At 40.9% G+C, this 20,956-nt stretch overlaps 1 protein-coding gene across 1 annotated transcript in view; it reads left to right on the plus strand.

The window, feature by feature from the left end:
* Positions 1–20,956, plus strand: part of erbb4b (erb-b2 receptor tyrosine kinase 4b) — a 459,675-nt gene that overhangs the window by 271,394 nt on the left and 167,325 nt on the right. The window contains exons 4-5 of the mRNA XM_084725337.1: positions 16,176–16,307; positions 20,115–20,180. Of these exons, the coding sequence (XP_084581463.1) occupies positions 16,176–16,307; positions 20,115–20,180 (198 nt within the window). The remainder of the gene's footprint in view (positions 1–16,175; positions 16,308–20,114; positions 20,181–20,956) is intronic.

The following is a 20,956-nucleotide window of genomic DNA, read 5'->3' on the forward strand; positions in this document are numbered from 1 at the left end:
ATGGTGGTCCAAGACCACCCCTCTGAGCCGGACCACAGAGTGGTTGTACGGTCCGGATCAAAATTTAACTGCACCAAAGGGGTTCCAGGGTTTGGTTCAACCAGTGTAAACAATATTAGTGTGAACCCACCCTAAAAGAATAAACTTTGGTCAATTCAGACTTTGCATCTTTATGTGAATCCTGTACTTTGCATCAGGTTTGCACAGTATCAATACTTAACTTGCCTATACTGTTGGAACACTGCTTCATCTTTTTATAATTTAATGACTCACAGTGTTTTGTTTGTCCAGTGTACACTACTCTTTCTATTCATTGCCATAAACATGGGTGCAGATTCAAAACAAAACTCAGGCTGTGATTGTCATGTTCATTTTCTGTCACTGGCTGTCTGTCATTGCTGCTTTACTATGTGAGCGCATGGCTGTGCAGCCTTGACACGCAGTCCTCGCTTTGATTCTGAAGGCCAGACAGTGTTTCAGACAGGTCTTTGATGTCAGAGACGCTCAGTGCTCATCTCAGAGGAGGAGCGAAATGAGTGGGAAAGCAAATAAAATAGGAGCTGACTGGCAGCTTGGTGGGTCTCAAAAGCCACTGAGGAAAATGTCACTTTCTATCAACTTAGTTATGAGCCCTAAACGGACACCTGTGGACTTTGAGTGATAAAAGATTTGCACTGTTGAAGACGTGATGTGTTTAACATTAATATAAACAAGTTCCTAAATCACCCTCACAGCAGTGTGTCCTCTCTGGAGGCTTTCTGTAGTATTTTCTGTGCTTTTGTGCCACAGCCATTGATGTAGCCGAATCATTTTTTGCCATCTATCTTCCCTATGACATTTTGCAGAATGTATTGTGTTACAAAAACTATTGGCTCTAGATTTGAGATAGTGGTTCATCTATGGGTGTTTCCGAGAATCTTACGTGCTGATAATATGAACATATTTAAACAGTTGGTTAAAAGGCCTGAGATTTTCAGTCAATTACTGTTATCACTGAGGCTTGCTTTCCATGAGTTTAAAAGAAGCAGGGCTCCCAAAACCAATTTAATAACCTTGCCTGCCGACACACACATAAACACACACATTACCCTCCAACCCTATGACTCCTCCCCCTTCTCCCCTGGCAGCTTAATAATTAATATGCTTATTTTTTGCCTCTTAGGCCGAAGCCTTGGGTAAGTGGAGCAGCTATTGATGGGGGCAGTGGTGGGTAATGGGACATGAAAAGGACTTTTCTGTTCATCTCAGGTCTCCACAGAGATATGGTGGGTGTTACTTTATGCAACACCAGGCATGACCAAATAAAGATTTTAATAAAGCACTGCCTGACTTCTGTGCCACCTCTCCATGGTACATTTATTTGTTGTGGTGCTAAAAAGATCTGGCTTCCATCAGTGGCATTTTTCCCAAAGATTTCTGTCGGTTTCCAGCACATCTACCAGGTGGTCCCTCTTCGATAATGTCCTATTCAGTTTTTTATTAGTCTGTTATTGCAACAACCAGGCTGGAGGGTCCACTTTAATGCTCATACACAGAGGTCGGTTTGGTCACGGATGCGGTCTGAATGCATTTGGTCCACAGTTGTGTTCTCAGCCAATGTAATGTTGGCTGACATCACACGCTGGGTGGCCAGTCTTTGAGGACAGTGACGCAGTTAAAAACAGGATGGATTTCAAGTGGTTGATGGACAGAATGTTTCAAATGTTTGCCAACATATTAGGAAGATCTGAGAGACAAAGTGAGTCTGGTTAATTTATGCAAGAAGGTACAAATCAGTAGCAGTCAACAAAGACAACCTCCGTAATGGTAAAGACTGCTCACACTAGTCATGCCAAAAACTTGCATCTGTCACATTTCATCCAGCGCAGTATGTGTGCAATATACAGACCTAAACTAGCTAACAAACATGTCACGTATGTCAAGCAGGGTAGCAGACATACAAGAGGATGGACCCAAAATGCAGACTAGCAGACAGAGCTGTGCAGTTCAAAAGATTTATTGCAGAAAGACAATGTAACAAAAGGCTTATGGGATTGTCTGTCAGACAAGACAGAGGTCAGTATCAAAGACGCCGTCCAAGCAAGGCAAACAAATCCAGGTGAAAGAGAAGAGAGTCCAAAAAGTCATGCAAGGAAAAGTATAAGAAAATGGCTGGAATGCTTGGTTAGTGGACAAAGACAAATCAGTAAAGAAAGGGGGGAATCACATAGACTAAATACATAGGAGACAAGTGGGGCAGGTGAAACTGATCAGTAACCCCGAAAAAAGCAGGAAAAAGGACAGGAAGTAAGAAATGGAAACGAGAAAAGGCAGGAGCTTCAAAATGAAACAGGAACACTAAACCAAAACCAAAAACCATCACAATACTCTACAATAGTCTCTTAAATTTTGACTTATCATTTAGGAATTCAGTATCCCTTCTGTTGCACTTTTTTTGTACTCACTTTTTAGTTACAAAGACCTTCAGTTTTCAAGCGCTGAAAGGTTTGTCGGACAATTGACTTTCAAAAGAAGGTCATACTCACTCTGTTGTTGATCGGGCAGATTAAATATCTCTAAACATATTGTGACATAGATAATACTTAAGGCCACTGTCAGAGATTTGAAAACATGGCCTTCCATCAAAACCCTCTGTAAGTTGTTCCTGTTTGTCCTTCGTTCGCATGTCTTAAGTTCCAGGTTCTGTTATGGAAGGCAAAAGTGTTCATACTTGTTTCAAAGGGCCACACTCAAAAGTGGACTGAAAAGCGAGAGGGGAGGTGTGATAAATATGGGGATAGTGGCACACATTTTCAGACAGTCTTCAATTGTTACAAAAAGTGTCAGAAATAGTTGTGTAACAAATAAAAAAGAAAGAGAAGTTCGGTGTTTGCTTTCTCATGTCTGAATGCCTGACCAGTCCTTCCATGAAGTGGGTACGAATGTCAGCTTGTCAGTTTCAGAAAGTTACAGACATTGTAGGACACAGCTCCCCCAATTTCAGCATTGCAAAAGCGTAGGGAGAGGGGCTTTCTCAAGCTGTTTGACGATCAGACAAGCAGTTCTGGTTAAGTAAACCATTGCTTTAACCCTTCCCTGGCAAGGGTGGAAGCTGGTTTTACTCCCCTGGCCTGTGGTAATCTCATTCCCAACTCATATACAGACACGAGGGGTTCAAGTGACTTCAGTGTAAACCCATCCACTGTGTAAGACTGTGTAAGATGCCCCGGGCTACCAACATAGTATAACGAGGAAGAACGTCCACATATGGAGGCAGTGGGTTGGATGGATGGCTCAAATAAACACAGCACTTTCACCCAGGAGACTGGGGTCCATGTCCCATGTGAAACCAAAAAGTTATTAGTATAAGTTGTGAGGTACAGTGCGTTATGTGACTTTCATTTTGTGATACGCTTCACTGACATCACGTGATGTATGTAATGTGGTTATTGTATCCCCAAACATGGTCTCATCCTAAACCTAACCAAGTAGGAAACCTGACCAAACTGCAACCATTTCACAGTGTTAATCACGTGTTAAAAAGGGTTTCTGGCTGCTTCAGTATCAGACACTGAGAGGTGGTGACAAAATGATGAGTTGGGATGAGAAAGCGTTGGTGGTGGCAGTATGTGCTCCCTTGTAGGCAGTTTAGATTTGATTTTAGAGGTAGAAATTTGGATGACATAGTTCCAGAATCATTATACAGCAGTCAAACACTTGACTTTTGGCACCACTTAACAACTTTGCCTCCATGTGTTTGGCTTTCTTTTTGTATCACCGGGCATCTCCCAGGTGTTGCATCTGTGGCTAATAACAAGGCAGATCAGCCCCCACTTGTGTGGCATCATTGCTGAACCTCTAATCTCTAAATCTTTAAAAAAAAGAAAAGACTTAACATAACTGTGTTATTAACTTAACAAATTTGCAGCTTTGGCAGAGGTGTGTGCTCTCTAAATGCTTTGTAGGTTCACTTTAAATCTACTTCACAGTCTTCTGGATGGACTTTCCCACCTTGGCTGATGCAACACATACAAGCGAGAGCCATAGCCTGTAGCGTGTAACTGAATGTCTCTCAGTAGGCCTGGAAAAACAAGGCCTCAGTGACGTGCTGTTGCCTTAGCAAATCATGCACCGACTGAGGCCAGCTTCCTCTGTGGTAAAACCAACATACTTGGTATGCTTGTGGTAAGATATACTCTCTCTCCTCTCAGTCTTTCCATCTCTCCTTCTCTTTCTGTCTGCCTCTCTCAGACCCTGTTTTGTTTTGCCCATTCCAGAGAGCGTGGCTCATTTGAATTCAGCTGGCAGGCTGATCACACATCAGCCTTGATAAGCTAAGTGGCCCTCAGCAGCAGCAATTGAAGGTCCTTTTACTCTTTTTTAATCACTCACTTGTTTTGCCCCTTGATAATCCTTTCTGTCTTACTTTTTTTGTCTTTTTCCTCATTTGTTTTCTTGCTTTTGTTTTTCTTTCTTGCTCGTAGATTCGTCTTATCTCAGGGTATTGTAATATGATTTTCTCCACCTCCTCCTCCGCCCTATCCATTAAGCTCAGATTACCAGGGTTTTATCACAGTTTAAGTTGAAAATAAGCAGGGAGGCCCCCCACCCCTCCCTCCCATAACCATTCTGTCATGATTTTATTTTTTCCTCCTCTCATCTTTAAGCAGATGCTTTGCCTTGCTCAGATATAATTCCATAATCCCTAAATCTCAGCCATTTTTCATAAAGACTCATAGGAAACAATTGCGTGAGGGATGGGCCAAATTTAATCAGCAGCCTGTGAATGCAATTATCCTGGCGGAGGAGAGGCGTATGTTTGGGGGATGGGGGCCATGGCCGGCGCCCCCATGTCATCTACTATACCCCGGGAAAGATCTCAACAACATTTCTCCTTCAGAGGGACACAAAGGATAAAAAAGACACATGTTATTTCTAAAATTAGAACAACGTGGCCATTTTAAAAATTGAATGTTAGCACAAAACGCTTTTCTATTGACAATCCAATCAATTTTAATCAAATTAAGTATTTATTTTGACTGAAATTTGCTAATTTTGCAGTTGAAATGAACCAAAACTGGTGTTTTGCACCACACAGAAAATATGAAATGAAACAGAGCTTATTTGTTGTGTGAAGAGATACACTCTAAGGGTTCCACAAGGGTTCTTCCTGAAGAGCTGTGGTTCTACACAGTCATTTGTTTCTGAGGAACCCTTTTTTGAACACAAGGGTTTGTCAAGGGTTTCTTCTAAGACAAAAAGTAGAGGGTGGAAGGGTTCTGGGTGGAACCACTACAACATAGAGGGGTTCTCTGTAGAAGCTCTCATTTTTTGGGCAAATAAGCTCTTGTTCTTGAACTGGTTCAGTTCGAGGTCTTGAGAACCTTGGTGTTATGTAGTGAACCAGCCCGCATTTTTTCCTTTGAGTTGAATCTGTAGAGTATGACAATTAATTTTTGATGGAAATACTCAGAACAGTTCAAAATTAGGTGCTTGAACCAGAGGAGGGAGTGCCGGTTCCATGTTGGTAGAAAAGGGCCCACAGAGGATTGTGGGTGGAAGTTATCATGTTTTTGACTATAACCTTTTATATTGGGTTCTAGGTGGAACTCTCTGGGAGGGTTCAACCTTTGTAAAAGGTTTTACCAGGAACCAAAACGTGTTCTCCCATGGGGACAAGCTGAAAAACCCTTTACATTTCTATTCAGCACCTTTATTTCTCAGAGCGCACAGTTAGTTTTGATCTAAATTATCAGATAATTTGAGAAGTTCTTATATCACACCTCAGTGTTTTGCTGTACTCCATGTCCAATGTCTAGTTTCTTCACCTAACATCATTTTTATACTTAAACCCAGCCACTGCTGTGCATTCAGGCAATTATTTCTTCTTCTGTCCCCTCAAAGACATCAATTTCTCACGTGTCCTCCTTTTCTATTTGTTGCAAGTATATTATCCACAGCCCTTTCACTTCTCAAGACGATTTATGTCTTTTTCACTGTCATTTTTTTTTTTTTATTCTCAATGTCACTTATTTTTTAAACTGCCTTTATAGGAGGTTCTGCAACTTGTTTTCCACCCAAACATTCAACCGCCTGGCAGGGCCAAATAGAGTATTAAGTCTGAATGAAATAACAGGCCTTGGTGAGAATAACAGTTTAAATTAAGTGGTTTTGAATTAAGATGGAAGATGTTGTTCATTACCTCCAAAATGGCACAGTGGGCACATGATGCAGCACACGTGACGCTGCACACGTGACGCTGTGCACCGCCGCGGCCACTCAGCCATGAATGTCAGTCACCGTGTTAAAATTAAATGTGCATTTAATGTGTGAGGTCCCTCCACATGCATGCATATGTATGTGGAGACACACAGGCAGACACATACTGTACATACTGAACATATGTACGCATGAAGAAAACACTTGTGTGTTTCTCCCTGTTCAATTTTTAATATCTTGCTTTTTTATTGCATTTCACTTTAATTTCCATCTTCTATTAAGGGGCCATCCATTTCTTTTAGTCTTATGATGCTTTTTTTCCTCCATAAACCTTTGCATCTTTGAATTTAATTTCTTTCTTCTGCCAACCTAACAATAGGAGAGACACACACACACACACACACACACACACACACAAACACACTGCCCACGCTGCTGCTCTTGACCGCAGTGTGTTCAGAGACAGTCAAATCCCAGCGCTGCCATCTCTCTGGTGAACCTCTCGTGGAGCGCTTTTATGTAGTCGAATTAATGCAGTTGTTCTTTTCAGGTCAATAGTTAAACACATAAAAGTGCAATTACATTTGAATGGGTACCACCACTTCGCTTGGGGACTGCGTTAACAGTGTTAAAATTACATGCCGCTCCTGTGGGAGGTGCTCCATCCATTGACCTTAGAGGAAATATGAAGTTTGTGATGCATACTGCAATGCATTTCACACTATAGAACTCTTATTAAGGGATTCATTGGTTAATATGACACTGACTTTGACTTATTATTATATTTCTATATATGGAAAGGTAGGCCAGGACAGCTTTAAAATCATTAACCCTGCTCTGATAAGTGTAGTCAGGGGCATATCCAGACTGATTTTGGCTGGGGTGGCACAGGTGGGGCACTGACTCGTACATGGATGAATATGAAATATGTGAACATACATCAGAATATGCATTAATTTACCATTTGTCATATCTAGTTTAACTGCTAACATCACAGTATCTGACAAGACCTTCCTTATTACCCAAGGGACGGGCTGCAGGCCCAACAGAAAGTCAGCACGACATTAACAACTCAGTCAAAAGCAACTTTGACAGCAAGCTATTTTGTCGCTGCTGGTGTAGTTTGTAGCAAGAAGCCCTTTGCAACTGCAGAGGAGCTTTTTTTTTTTTCTTGATTGCTTGGATTGCAACTCCTGTTTATCCTGTCCAATCCCTTTGCATTTTCCAAGAGCACTCAAAGTATTGTTCATCTCCAGTTGAGTATACACAACAACCAGTCATCTCTCCTTTTTTCCATCTCATTTTTTCTCCTTTTTTTTTGGCATGTTATGTGTGTTTGTCACACTTTTTTGGGAGGGTAGTCCTTCGAAATTTTCAGCCTTCTGATTAGAAGTGGGCCTGAAGTTAGAAAAGTTTTAGAACTGACTGCTGTCATCCTATTACTTAGAACCAATCAGTAATAGTTCAGTTTTATCCTAGTTGAGATGTAATTCGTTTCATGACATCCAGGCAATAATCTCTAAAAAAAAATGCACCTTAAAAGGGGTAACATATACACAGTAGAGTAACAGGGCACTTCACAGGTTTTTTAACCTTAAAATCAGTATAATTTTTCATATGGATTACTACTCCGCCCAGTTCCACAATGTCACCATTCCAATTACACTGTGGCCTTCAGGGGAGCCCTACTATACGCATGCACGTACATTCATAAATGTGCCTACTTAAGTGCAAAAATATGCTGTCAATAGAACTGAAATGTATTGACAGCATATGTTTAAATAAACATGCATGTGGACAAGTGCTTTACTATTAGCCTAGTATTTTCTCAGGAACCTAAATATACAAGAAAATATACATTTATACTGAACAAAAGCTGCAGCACCGGAAATTAAAATATTTTACAGCTCATCCTAAATTTTTCAAATGAGGCCTGAAGAGCTCCCGCACTGCTGTGTGTTTTCTCACAGGAGGGATCCGTCTCATGTGAGTCACTCAACTTTATGGAAGTACAGTAAAACATTTCTTGAGTAGTGGTCTTAGGACTGACCTCTGTGGAACCTCAGAAGTTATTTGTTTTGAGAGATGATCATCTATTGAGATGAAGAAGTCTCTGTTGTAAAAATAAAAGAAAGTTACAAGCAAATATATCAAAAGCAAATATGTGCCCTCAGACTATTTAAATTACTTTGGTGAATATATTTCCACATGATTATATATGCATGAGAGTTATTTCCCTTCCACAAGGCCAGATCTGCCCACAAGCATTGACAAATTAGGAAACTGAGATAGCAGTTTTGTCATACATGGAAACAAATTGCATGCAAACACACTTTTTTTTCCCATATGTATGTTACAGTTTTTTATTCTCACTATAGCTGTGTGTACCACACACTGATGCTCTTTCTCATCTCCTCTTCCATGCCTGTGCACACACAAATGTGCAAGACAAATCCATGCACTCATGCAAACACATTTCATTTTTTTCCCGTCTATCACCTACATGCAAGCACAGACATGCAGACACACACATGCAAACACACACATACACACGTACACTTTACATCTGGGATCCTGAAGCATTTCCTTGGCAACAGTGGGGACAGGAGGGCAAGGATGGAACCGTGCGGCAGCGGCAGCAGATGATGGATGGGAGGGGAGATCACCTATTTGTAGAGCAAAGGCGGAGATTTGCTGGCCTGACATCTCCTGTCGGCAACTGAGCAACTCGGAGCGCAGTGATTGACGCAGCGCTGCGTGGCGACATGAGCGGCGTCTGAAAAGTCACAAAATGTCGTCTCTTATTGAAAACTAATTGTTGATTGTTTATTAACACTGTTATTAGAGTTTGCTGGAGCATGTATTTCCTTTATTCAGTAGGAGTGCTGATGGCGCATGAAGAGGCTGTGGTCTCCGGAGTGGGTCTGTTTCATCAAGCGGTTCGATTCACTAATTCGTAAATTATCTGTTCAACCCCTATATTTTAGACATTCTTTACGTTGTCTTTCTTTCTGTCTTTCTCATTATTTTTCAGTGGCCATCATCCATCGTAACAGATGAATGGACACACTGATGGATGATGGCTGATAAAATAGATGTCATTCATTCTCCCATCATCTAACATCCATCACTCCAAATCATTTATTCATCATGTATCTAAACAGCGTGTACATTCTTTAATTAACTCAAACATTCACTCACTAATTTTCAGTTTATTACACTTTTGTTGTCCAGGATGTAGTCCAGTTCAGTCAGGAGCCTCAAATGTTTTTTTTCTTAGTGCACCCTCTTTCTCTGCAGCCTTTGTAAGCTTCCCTATAGCACTGGTTCCCAAGCTGGGGGTCTATTAGGGGTCGCCAATGCTTCACAGGTGGTCTTGAGCCCGGTTTGATTTTAAGGGCTGTAAGAAAACTTACATTTAAAAGCATATAGTTAGTTTGTATCTCAGAGTGTCCATTCATTTCTTGAAAGAAAACTAAAGGAAATTGTTATTTTTAAAGTTAAAATTATTTTTTTAAGATATAAACTTAAAAAAGCCCCATTCTGCATTAGAAAAGTATGCAGTTAAAAAAACCAAATATCAAATTAAAATGGTGTATATTTAATTTTGATAACAATTTTTGAGTTGATTTTAAGTCTTAGTCACTTACTGAATGCTTGGCTTACTTGTTGAAATGTTTTTTCTTATGGTTTCCCAGTACAGCATAGTTTTCTGCTGTTTGCCACTGAAACAGTCGCTGATAGTGATTTTCTCAAGAGATTCATAACAGCAGTTGCAGAGGGGGAGTAGTGCTGACATTGCCCACCAACATCTTCCCAGCTTTTGTCAGGATTCAAATTAGTGACCTTCTCTTTACAAGATAAAGCAAACTGGTAATTTAATTGATGCTTAAGGCATGTATAGTAATGGGGGCCTCATTACTGCCAACCCTGAGCCTTGTGTGTTTTTTTATTTTTTTTGAGCATGCTTCCTTCTGTGTGTGGACCGTACATGTGTGCTCATCTCTTATTTTGGCATGTCTGCGTGCTGAGCGCAGCCTAGCAACAACTCCAGCCTTCCACTGCTGCTGGGATGTGCAGCAGGATCTGCGCCCCAGCATTTAGCCTCTTTGACCCAGAATGCATCCTCATCTTCCCGCAGAGTTTCTCCCCTCTGTTCCACTGAGCTGATAGCAGCGCTGAGCCGAAACCAAGTTGAAGCTCTCAGAGTCAATAAGACGGTACGGCGGAGACCCAGGGTGAAATCCCCAGTCCCACAGCTAGAGGAGAGGAGCAACTACTCTGTCTTTCTGATTGAATACCTGTCGATCTACTGTAATTGCCTGACTGTTTGAGTGTCTTTCCGAGTCTCTCGTTGCCTTTCTGTCTTTCTAACTACTGTCCAGTTGACTGTGTTCGCTCTAACTTAGCAAGACAATATGTTTGTCTTCACGTTTGTGTGTATGTACCTCCCTTGGCAGACAATATGAAGAGGTACTGAAGTTAGGATATTTATTGAATGTGTTTTCTTGTATGTATCGATGGTATAAATTCACCACATGGATCTTCTTCAGTGTACAGAGGAAGAATAAACACTATTGGGGATTTTCGATAATGCAGTCCTCTGACACCGGAGTAAGTCAACCATTTATTACAGTGCCTGTGTTGTCCCACATATTTCTTCATTAAACAATCCACACAACACTTATTAATTCTCTCTCACAAACTCATTAATATGGCTTTTTTTCTGATCATTGGTTTGCTATTTGCCTCCCAGTCTTAATCAAACTCATCCCCACACTGCAATAAAGAAAAAAAAAAAAACACAACAAGCACTTACCATCAAAATAATTGCCTGCATACATTTGTTCTGCCTCCCTGAATTTCATATTGTTTTCCTCTAACGGTCATGCAGCCTGATGCTGAAGATTGCTGTGCCTTTGGAAGCCATGCACCCTTTCAGAGAAAGCGGGGAGTTGCTCTCGGGACGAATCGAGGCAGGGGGAGGGGGTAGTTTGGAAACACGATCCGCAGCTACATGAACAAACTAATTAAGACATTTTCTCTACCCACTAAACAATCAACACCAGGATTTAACCATTGATCTCCCCCTGGCCATTTTTACTGCACATGTGCCAAATGTGCACGCCAAGCATTTACCCTTAATAAAAAGAAAGACCTGCATGAGTTTTGCTTGTTATTGTGAGTATTATGCAATATCTGTTTGTTAATTATTCATATCTTGGTGGCAGAGGCCATGAGAAATACTGCAACTGTCGTGGGGCAAAGTGCCAGCAAGGAGCCAATTAAAGTGTAATCCAGCTTCTTGAACTTTGTCATGTCACACTGCAAATTAGTGCGTCGTGTGTGTGCAGTACACATCCGAATGCATCATGAATGTGAGAGGCATTAGAAGATGGTGGATGGTGTTGAGGATCGCTCGTTGTGACAGCGCCGCACAGAGAGTGTTTTATGTTTCAGTCCATTTATACAGTGTGTTTGAAAGTGTGATGGTGCTCTCATCCAGACTGGTGGAAACTCACTAACGCACACACGTGTTCAGCTCTTGTATGGTTTAAGTTTGTGAATGTGAGGACGCATTTCCTTGACTGATGAATGGACAGCGGTGGAGAAAGTATTCAGATCCTTAACTTAAAGGCATAACATGCAACATTTCCCTAAAACAAAAAAAAAAAAAGACTCGGAAACATAATCCCTTTCATTCATCGCTTAGCCTATATCCCACTCAAAGTGTTGGTGTGTGGATCTGCAGAGACGCTGCCCACTGCCTGTGTTTCTCTTTATTTTGCTGTACTCGTGATGCTTCACCAACCCAAAATGTGAAGCATGTGACATCCTGGGAACAAGACTCCACATTAAACTATCTTTCTGGGGCATTTATGAACAGCTGGGACAAGTCCTACTCATTCCACCTGAGTAAAAGTACCAATAATACGCTGTAAAAATACTCCATTACAAGTAAAGGTTCTGCATTGAAAACTGCCTTAATTAGAAAATGTGTCATCTGGAAAATGTACTTAAAGTATTACAAGTAAAAATATCACATGTGAGTGTATACAATATATCACGTGATAGACCATATACACTATCATGCATTACTATTAATAATGTTCAAGTGGAATTTCGTACTTGGTTGTAGTTGAGCTCTTACAAAGGGTTGCAACTAATGATAACATTTAAATATGGATTACCCAGAGCTTAAAGTGACATCAAATGTCTTGTTTTGTCCTATCAATAGTATAAGCTCCAAATTATTAAATTTGCTGTAAGTTAAGATGGGGAACAGTAGCAAATCATCCAAACTGACCAGCTGAAAACATGACATATTTGGCATTTTGCATGAAATGACTCAAACGATTAATCCATTATCAGTAACTTTTATGTGATTATCCAATCATCATCTAATAATTTCCATTCAAAAGTTGTACTGATTTTTAGTCATTTTTAACAAAATTTTTGTGAAGCTATTTCCTGTTTTATTTTGAAGTTCTTGCCTCAACCTTAGTTTGTGTTGCTTTACTTCCTGTCTTTTCCCTCCTTGATTACTGATTGTTTTCACCTGCCCCTGATTTACCTCTACATGTATTTAGTCTTGTCTCTGTTCCCTCCTTAGTTGCCAGTTCATCTTCATCTGTATGTCGTCTTTCTAGCGTTTCCTTGTGAATGTTTTGTATCTGTTGGATCTGCTTGACCTAAATGTAAGCCTTTTTTGTCTATATTAATTCTTTTGTATATTGAGTCTGCATCTGGGGTCTGTTCTCCTGGTTATTCTGCTTGACATGTGTGACAGTCCTGCTGTCTGTCAGAAAGTCTAACTCGGAAATTTCCATCCATGCATTAATCACATCCTACTTAGACAACTGTTGCTCGCTCTGTTCATGCTCAAGTAAACACAGACTTTACAGACTGTTGCTGATTCAAAATTCCCCTGCTACACTGCTCGCAGTTTCCCACAAAAGAGCGCACATAACCCCAATTTTAGCTTCATTACACTTGCTGCCTGTGTGTTTTTAGAATTGGTTTTAAGATTCTAATTATCACTTTTAAGGCACGGACGGGACTGGCCTCTGTGTACGTCAATAACTGCATATCTCCCCATGAGCCCAAGTGTAGCCTGAGATCCTCCAGTGCAGGTAGAGATTCTGAAATCCAGATTAAAGACCAAGGGTGATTGGGCCTCTGCTATCTGGTCTCTGTTGCTCTGGAATGACCTGATAGAGGATATCAGGCCACATCTACATCCATCTTTAAATCTCTTTTAAAAATGCACTTTTTAAAATGTACTTTTACTTAATTCCTTGTTGTGTAAGTCTATCTATTTGATTGTTTCATTAATTTTATATCTTACCATATACTTAATGTTCTTTTTTAATGTTTTTCATTATATTTAGTTCTCTTTTTATTCTGCTGTTGCAGAACACTTTGTGTCCATGTTTCGAAAGGTGCTGTACAATTTAAAATGTATTATTTTGCACATAAACAAGCCTCACCTCTGGTTTGAGTTCATAGGCTACACTATGATCAAATTGAAGGACTAGGCAGTGATTTTCAAGGCGCTGTTTTGTGAGATTTATAGACTCAGAAAATCATTCAAGAGTATGAAAAGAAATTGTTCAAAATTTGCTGAAATTGTGGGTTCATTTTTTTCTATTTCTCAAGTCAAGGTATCGGAGTCAAATGATCATATTCAGTAATTTTGCCTCTGTACATCTCCTTCCTACATTTTGTCCTTAGGATTTCGAATGTCAAAAGCTAACTCGGAGACAGACAGCTAGCTTTAAATTCATGCTATTTACTTGAATATGTTTGTACTGCAGTGGGACATTCATTCATTCAACATTATTGAAAAATTACATACATTTAAAAGGACTTTTAAAGCCCATTTGAGCTGTGCACTAAGAGTAAATGCATCTTGAATATGTTAACACCTAAATCTGATATATTTTGCCTCCAATTACCATCTGACCAGCCAGTATGAAGGTGGATACCCGGAGGATGTACTTGTATCTTGCTTAACCAGGGTTGAGATGTCCTGCTGGTGTTTTTGTCATAATAACGGCTTTGCTTTGTCTGTTGGTTTGTCCATTGCCCTACATTGCCAGCAGCATCCCATTGTGCAAACAATTTGAATTTGAGACGTGGCCTGCTCCTAGCCGAGCGATATCCCTCCTGTGGTGAGAGGCAGGATTAATTTCTCTCCCCACCTCCCACAGCACACGGAGGAAGATAGAGAGGGGGAGCTGAGATTGGGGGATTGGGGGGGGGCATGCGTAGGTAATACCACCACCGCCTATTATCCAAGGAGTATTATTTAATCGGGCCTTTGTGGGACGATATTGTATTTGGCTGTTTCTGTGTGGTGCTGGCAGGGCGCCTCGTGTATGATTATGTGTCTCATCGGTTTCAGCCCTGTGTCAGTAATCTGTTTGTAGGAAGATAGAGAACACACAAGCTCTGTAAATAATGCAAATCTGCTACTGGGCTTCACTCCGTCTTTCTTTCCTGCCATCCGTCTCTCTGTGGCTTTCTCCTGTCTTTATTTGTCTCTCTTTCTTTCTCTTCCCTCACTATTTCTCTCTCACATAAAAGTCAGGATTAGGCATTCTCTAAACTCCTGCACAACAATGATCGAACCATCCTCTGTATCCAATCATTCAGAAGACTCTGTGTGCGTCTGAAGGAATCAATCCGTGGACAGTCATTGGTTCGACAAGGCGATGCATATTATGATGACGAGTTTCTTTGACTTTTTTTTTTCCCCGCACCACCTTGATGAAATCTAAAATTACAAACTTGTTAGGGCTGCTGTCCCTTACCGGGGCTTAAATCCCACATGGATTTTGTGTTGTGATGGTAGCGAGGCATAATTGATTCTGTCTGCTTGCGGCGTGGGAAGAGAGGGATGAGAAAAACAACAAAATGGGAAGAGATCAGACGTTGTAATAACAGCAATATGACACGGTTTTGTCCTGGCTGCCCTCAAAACAACAGCCATTATCAGATGTGTGTGTCTGAAGATCAGCTGAACACCCCGAACCCCAACCCTGCCCTTGCCTTCAGATTAAAGGAAAGGAAAGGATAAAGTGCCTGTCCAACCTAGTTCTTAAGCACAACCTCAATTCCAACAAAGTTGGGACATTGTGCAGAATGTAAATAAAAACACAATGGAATGATATGCAAAAACTTTTCCACCTATATTCAACTGAATATAGTACACAGACAAGATATTTTATGTTAAAACTAATGAACTTTATTATTTTTTGTAAATATTCACATTCTTAATTTGATGCCTGCAACATGTAAGAGTTTGGGAACTGAGGACACTAATAGTTGAAGTTTTAAAACTGAAATTTCTCTCTCATTCTTCACTGTTGACTTCAGGTGTTCAATAGTCAGGGGTCTCTTCTGTCATATTTTCATAATGCACCACATATTTTCAGTTGGTGACAGATCTGGACTGCAGGCAGGTCAGTCCAGTATGTGGACTCTTTTACTACAAAGCCACGCCATTGTAACAAGTGCAGAACGTGTTTTGACATCGTCTGGCTGAAATAAGCAGGGACGTCCCTGAAAAAGATGTTGTCTAGGTGGCAGCATCTGTTGCTCCAAAACCTGTATGTGCCTTTCAGCATTAATGGGACCTTCACAGATGTGACAGATGTAACACACCCCCACATGCATAGTTTATCGGTTTGAATTTGTTGTTTTTGTACTGGATTCGCTTGAATACAAGTCAAAATTGATTTGCAAATACTTGCATTTAAGTTTGATTTATGATTTATACAATAACCCAGCTTTTATGGACTTGAGCATGCAGTGTCTGGTCATGTTGTCAGTCATAAAATGTTTGGTGGAAAAAGCCTGCAGGAGCCTGTTAGCTGGGTTGCTGAATTCAGTGCATCCTCCAGTCAAAAGTACCCAGAAGGACCTTTGTGCATCTGCATTGACTGTGTGCTCCTTCTCTCCCTTCTCCGCAGAGATCCTGAGTGGAGGTGTGTACGTTGACCAGAACAAGTTCCTGTGTCATGCAGACACAATCCATTGGCAGGACATTGTGAAAAACTTCCGGATCCATCCTGTGGTGGTTCCCACCAACAGCAGTGTCACATGTAAGTATCCTGACAAGCATGAGTGTGAAAGATGAGATTTGGTTTGACTTTAAGCTTTACTTACAGGGACATTTCACTGTGAGCATCGCTGTTGCTCCGTCCAAAAGCTTTAATATTGTCCAGGTTTCATTTATTGTTACTACTCTTCATAAACCACAAGGTTTTCAGTGTACTTCAGCTCACTGATCAGGTTTGCAGTCAGTGGAGAGAAACTGGCTTTAGAAACTGCGACTGCCCTGATCTTATGAGGTTTTTGCTGTCCACATGTTCCATCGCTGGTAATATATCCTGTGCAGACCTGGTTCATCTTGAACGTGCATACTATCTACCTTAAAACTTTAGATAACTTTTTGGTTTCACGCAGGACACAAACCAGGGAACTACAGGTAAAAGCCCTGAATTTCTTTAAGCCATCCATCCACCCCACTACTTCCGTATGCAGACTTTTTCACTCTTTATACTAAGTCACCTGAAGCAGACGGGTTTACACTGAAGCCACTTCAAAGTCCAGTGTGTCTCATACAGCTGCTAAAGGATAGAGGGTGCGTCTGTGTCAGTTGCCGAAGGGAAGTGACAAAACGTCTATACTTGACGACTTGGGAATGATACCCAGCTGATATTTCTTGGCTTACAAAAAGGTAGTTGTGGCAGTTTACCCTGCTAATGAGACTACTTCAGGGCTAGTGATAACTCATTTGCTTAAATAATCTTGGTCGAAAGCATATCCGCTTCTGAAGGTTCCCGAAACTCAAATTTACAGGCCTCCTAATGGACTCAAAATTGGGCTTTAAAAGGTTCATTGATAACCTTAATATTTTTTAGAAGCTTTTCATAAAGCAGCAAAAGCTGCAAGAAAAATGGTCCCAAAAGAAACCTCACATCTCAACCTGCTCCATTCACAATTAGTTGACCGAGTGTGAGCAGCAAAATGTTGTCACCACAGAATCACCCCTTGACCCCAATCTGTCACTCTGTTTACCACAATAACAATCCACAATGACTGCTTACTCGTGAAAACATTAATGCCTGACTACGGCCAGCTGGAAGACATGTTAATAAACACTTAGAATTATGAAGGGATTTAATAGGGTGAAAGAAACGTACTTAATCTGTCAGGGGTGTAGGGGGATGATGGTTGAGGTGGTTGTCAGGGAAGTACAGATGCATTAAGTCACTGTTCTGTTCTGTAACCCTTTTGTTACTTCGAAGTCTGACATTTAAATATGTTGTTTTTTTCAGTTTTTCTTCAAGATGCCTTGTCTCGTTCACCTGCAAATAAGATTTCTCGTCTCGTTCATCTGCGAATATACAGTGACATAATAAAGTGCATTATCATTATGGTGCAAAATAAAAAAAGAGTCTCTGCATATGCCCTTGGATTTCTTCTCACAGCACTCGGTGAAAGCTTCAGATGCAGATTAACAGCCCTAAGCATTGATATTCTGCACAATCACCCTCCCTTCTGCAGCCCCGTTAGCCCTGGATCGACCCTTACTCCTGTGCAAGTCCTCTCCTCCGCCAAAAGATCAAAGATCTCCAAACTCGTAATCCACAATTGAGAACATAATCTCCATTTCATTCTTTGGGGAGACAGAAGCTTTACGTTGTTATTACTTGTGGCTGATTTGTGTCACAGTCATTGTGTTTATTGGTCTCTTTTCAAAAACAGGAATAAAAGTAGTGTTAAAATCCCTGCCCCTGTTGATTAAGCTGATTATCCTCCATCTGTCTATTGCCCCACACCTGGTATGGCAGCGGTTTTGATATTTTAACCTTCGGGGGCTGTTTTAAGAAAGCTGTAAAAGATTATGACGCAGGAAGAGGGGTGAGACAGGTTTATTCCAGGTCACTGAGAATTTATAAGTTGAGATAGCGAAGACCTTGGACACTAAATGAAAAGTCTTTGGCTTGACTTCACGGGGCACCGGGCTCAGAGGAGATATAACTAAGTGCAGCATAGGTTCTGCACACTTGGCACCGTCAGACAACCACTAATGTCTGGCTGACATTTGTATTATTATCCTGTTTGTGTGCTGTTTTTCATACATTCAAGGTTGCCGACCTCTCGTTCTCAAGCAATATCGTACAGCTAGCGTGATTGGGATAGGCTGGAGCAACGGAGAAGCACGGAGGGACAGACTGGAAAAAAGACAAATAGGGACAGGGATAGACATTAAGTGAAAGCGAACCACAGAGGAGTGATGAATCAGGGAGGGGTGGGTTGAGGCTGAAAGAGATGGAATGCGTGTTGGAGAGGGACACAGGCGAGGAAGAAGAGGAGGGCAGAGGATGGAGAGGCTCGTGTTGGGGAATAGAGTCAGTCTCGATGCTAATAGCTCTCATCTGGAGAGGCTGATGGACAGAGGACAGCACTTCTGCACTTATCCAAGCTCACTTCCCCCGCAGTCAATTACTAGACAGTCAATTAAGTCCTCCAAAAAACGCAGAAAGGCACCGGCTAAAGCTTTGAGTGTATGATGCTGCTTTCTGCTGCTTTACCGCTTTTATCTCAACCTCGTGCGTGCGCCGGTTTCGTGCTGGGCTGATTTAGAATGGAACGACATAAAGAGTTGTCTTATTTTCACATAACAACCTGTGCCAAGGTTATTCAAGTTTTTATGACTGGAGCAGCATGTACCAGTCTGGGAAGGTGCTGCGTTGTTGCTAAAAGACAGCAAGTCTCATTCTGTTTCTTGAATAATAATAAACACCCGAGGAAACAAATGGTTAGATTTGAGTTGAAGTGAATATTGAGACATTGCAATCAAATTATACTTTAGGGTAGAAACACTAATTTAAAGTAAATAAATTAATATCATCTGCATATAATTAGAATTAAAGGGACAGATCAGATTATTTGAAATGGGGTCGTATGAGGTACTGATAGTAGATAGAAGTCTACACACCCCCAGTTAGGAGAAGCAGAGAAGACCACAGCACCGAAGCTGAGCAATGAATTGCTGTGGACAGGGTCGGCAACAAAACATATTTTAACCAATAAAAGTTCAGTTTAAGTGTACGCTATATTTAGAATATTTTCACTCCTTTACTTTTCCGTCAGACAGCCTCTTCCAAAGGAAAAACCACTGCCTTTTTTTTATTTGTTTGTGTTACTGTGTGACTTCTGTGTGGTAAAAAGACAGTTTGGATTAAGTGACACGGTGGCATAAACCAGTTAAAAAACTGAGGCAGTGGTAGACTAGAAACTCTGAGGTAAAATAATTTCTTAAATAGAGTCTGGTTGGTTCAGGGAGAGTGATTTGGCTTATTTAATGGCGGTTTCCCATGAGGAAAAAGCTGTCTGACTGCAAAGCAGAACGGTGAAAACACTCTAAATATAGCATACACTTAAACTGATATTGATTTTTTTTTTTTAGATGGACCTTTTATGAGTGGCTAAAAGACCTTTTGCAGCTGCTTAGCTTCCGTGCTGCTGCTCCTGTCTGCTTCTCCAAACTGGCGGTGTGCTGCCCATTATATAATTATAATAATAAATATCCAGCACTCATAAAGTGCTTGAAATGCTCTTATACTGAAGTAAACTATTATGATGTCGAAGAGAAAACAGCAAACACACACACACATCAGGTGTATTTAAAGGTAAGCCAAGGGAACACTCACATCCTCGCTCACTATTTGGATCAATTTGGACTTCAGTGGAGTGCTTGATGGCACACAGACTCAGCTGACCACCTCTAGCCCATTTTAAAGGTTCAACTAATATGGATTTTTGAAGTCTGATACTGATCATGTTTTGGGATTAAGTGACCATTAGAAGTGCCAATCATCCCTTTTCCTGCTGTGCAGGTCAAAAGTGCCACCGTTCCTGTAACGGACGTTGCTGGGGACCTAAAGAGGACCAGTGTCAAAGCCGTAAGTATGCTACTATCATTAACTCACTGTGCACATTTGTTTACTCGCTGTTGGTCTCCACGGAGCATGATTGACATTGCATCTCCCACAGCTTCCAGTAGAACTGGCGCTAAAGTCTTGGTTTGAAAGCATGGATTCATTTTTACACAAAATGAAGCATAGTGTCATTTCAGGCAGAGCACCGAAGTTGCGCTTGAGTGCATTGATTGCGATACCCTCCACCATGATTGGCTCATTCACTGCTATGTGGTTAGTAACATGCAATCATATTCAGGTGCACAGCACAGCTATCATAATCTTAGACTTATTTCTGTTCCTAGAGCAATTATGCCAACTCCCACCGCCACCCCAACTTTCTCATTATGTGGTATTTATTGTAGTTAATTTAACTGAAATATAAATGCACAATATGTCAATTCTGCCACTAGGGATCTCTTTGGCATTAAAACAATAAAAAAGACATATCTGGTGTTTTCCCAGAAGTTATAGCAACTAGAAACTAGCTAGCAATGGCTAGAAGGAAACATACCATTACCTACCTACTGTTTTTGAATATTGTTGGAAACATTACATATATATCATAAGTACACAACTCAACAAATATACAAGGATTTAATGCAGACATGTTTCATATTACAGCTTTAATGTTCATGTATAGAGTGTTGTATGTATGTATGGAGGATTAGCCCTTTCAGCAGACGCCTTCAAAAAGTACAGCCTTTTCCTCCAAGTCAAATTGTCATGTGTCAAACTCGAGGCCCGCGGGCCAAATCCAG

Source organism: Lutjanus erythropterus, chromosome 8 (assembly GCF_056507025.1).
Source record: "Lutjanus erythropterus isolate fLutEry1 chromosome 8, fLutEry1.hap2, whole genome shotgun sequence".
Lineage (NCBI taxonomy): Eukaryota > Metazoa > Chordata > Actinopteri > Lutjaniformes > Lutjanidae > Lutjanus > Lutjanus erythropterus.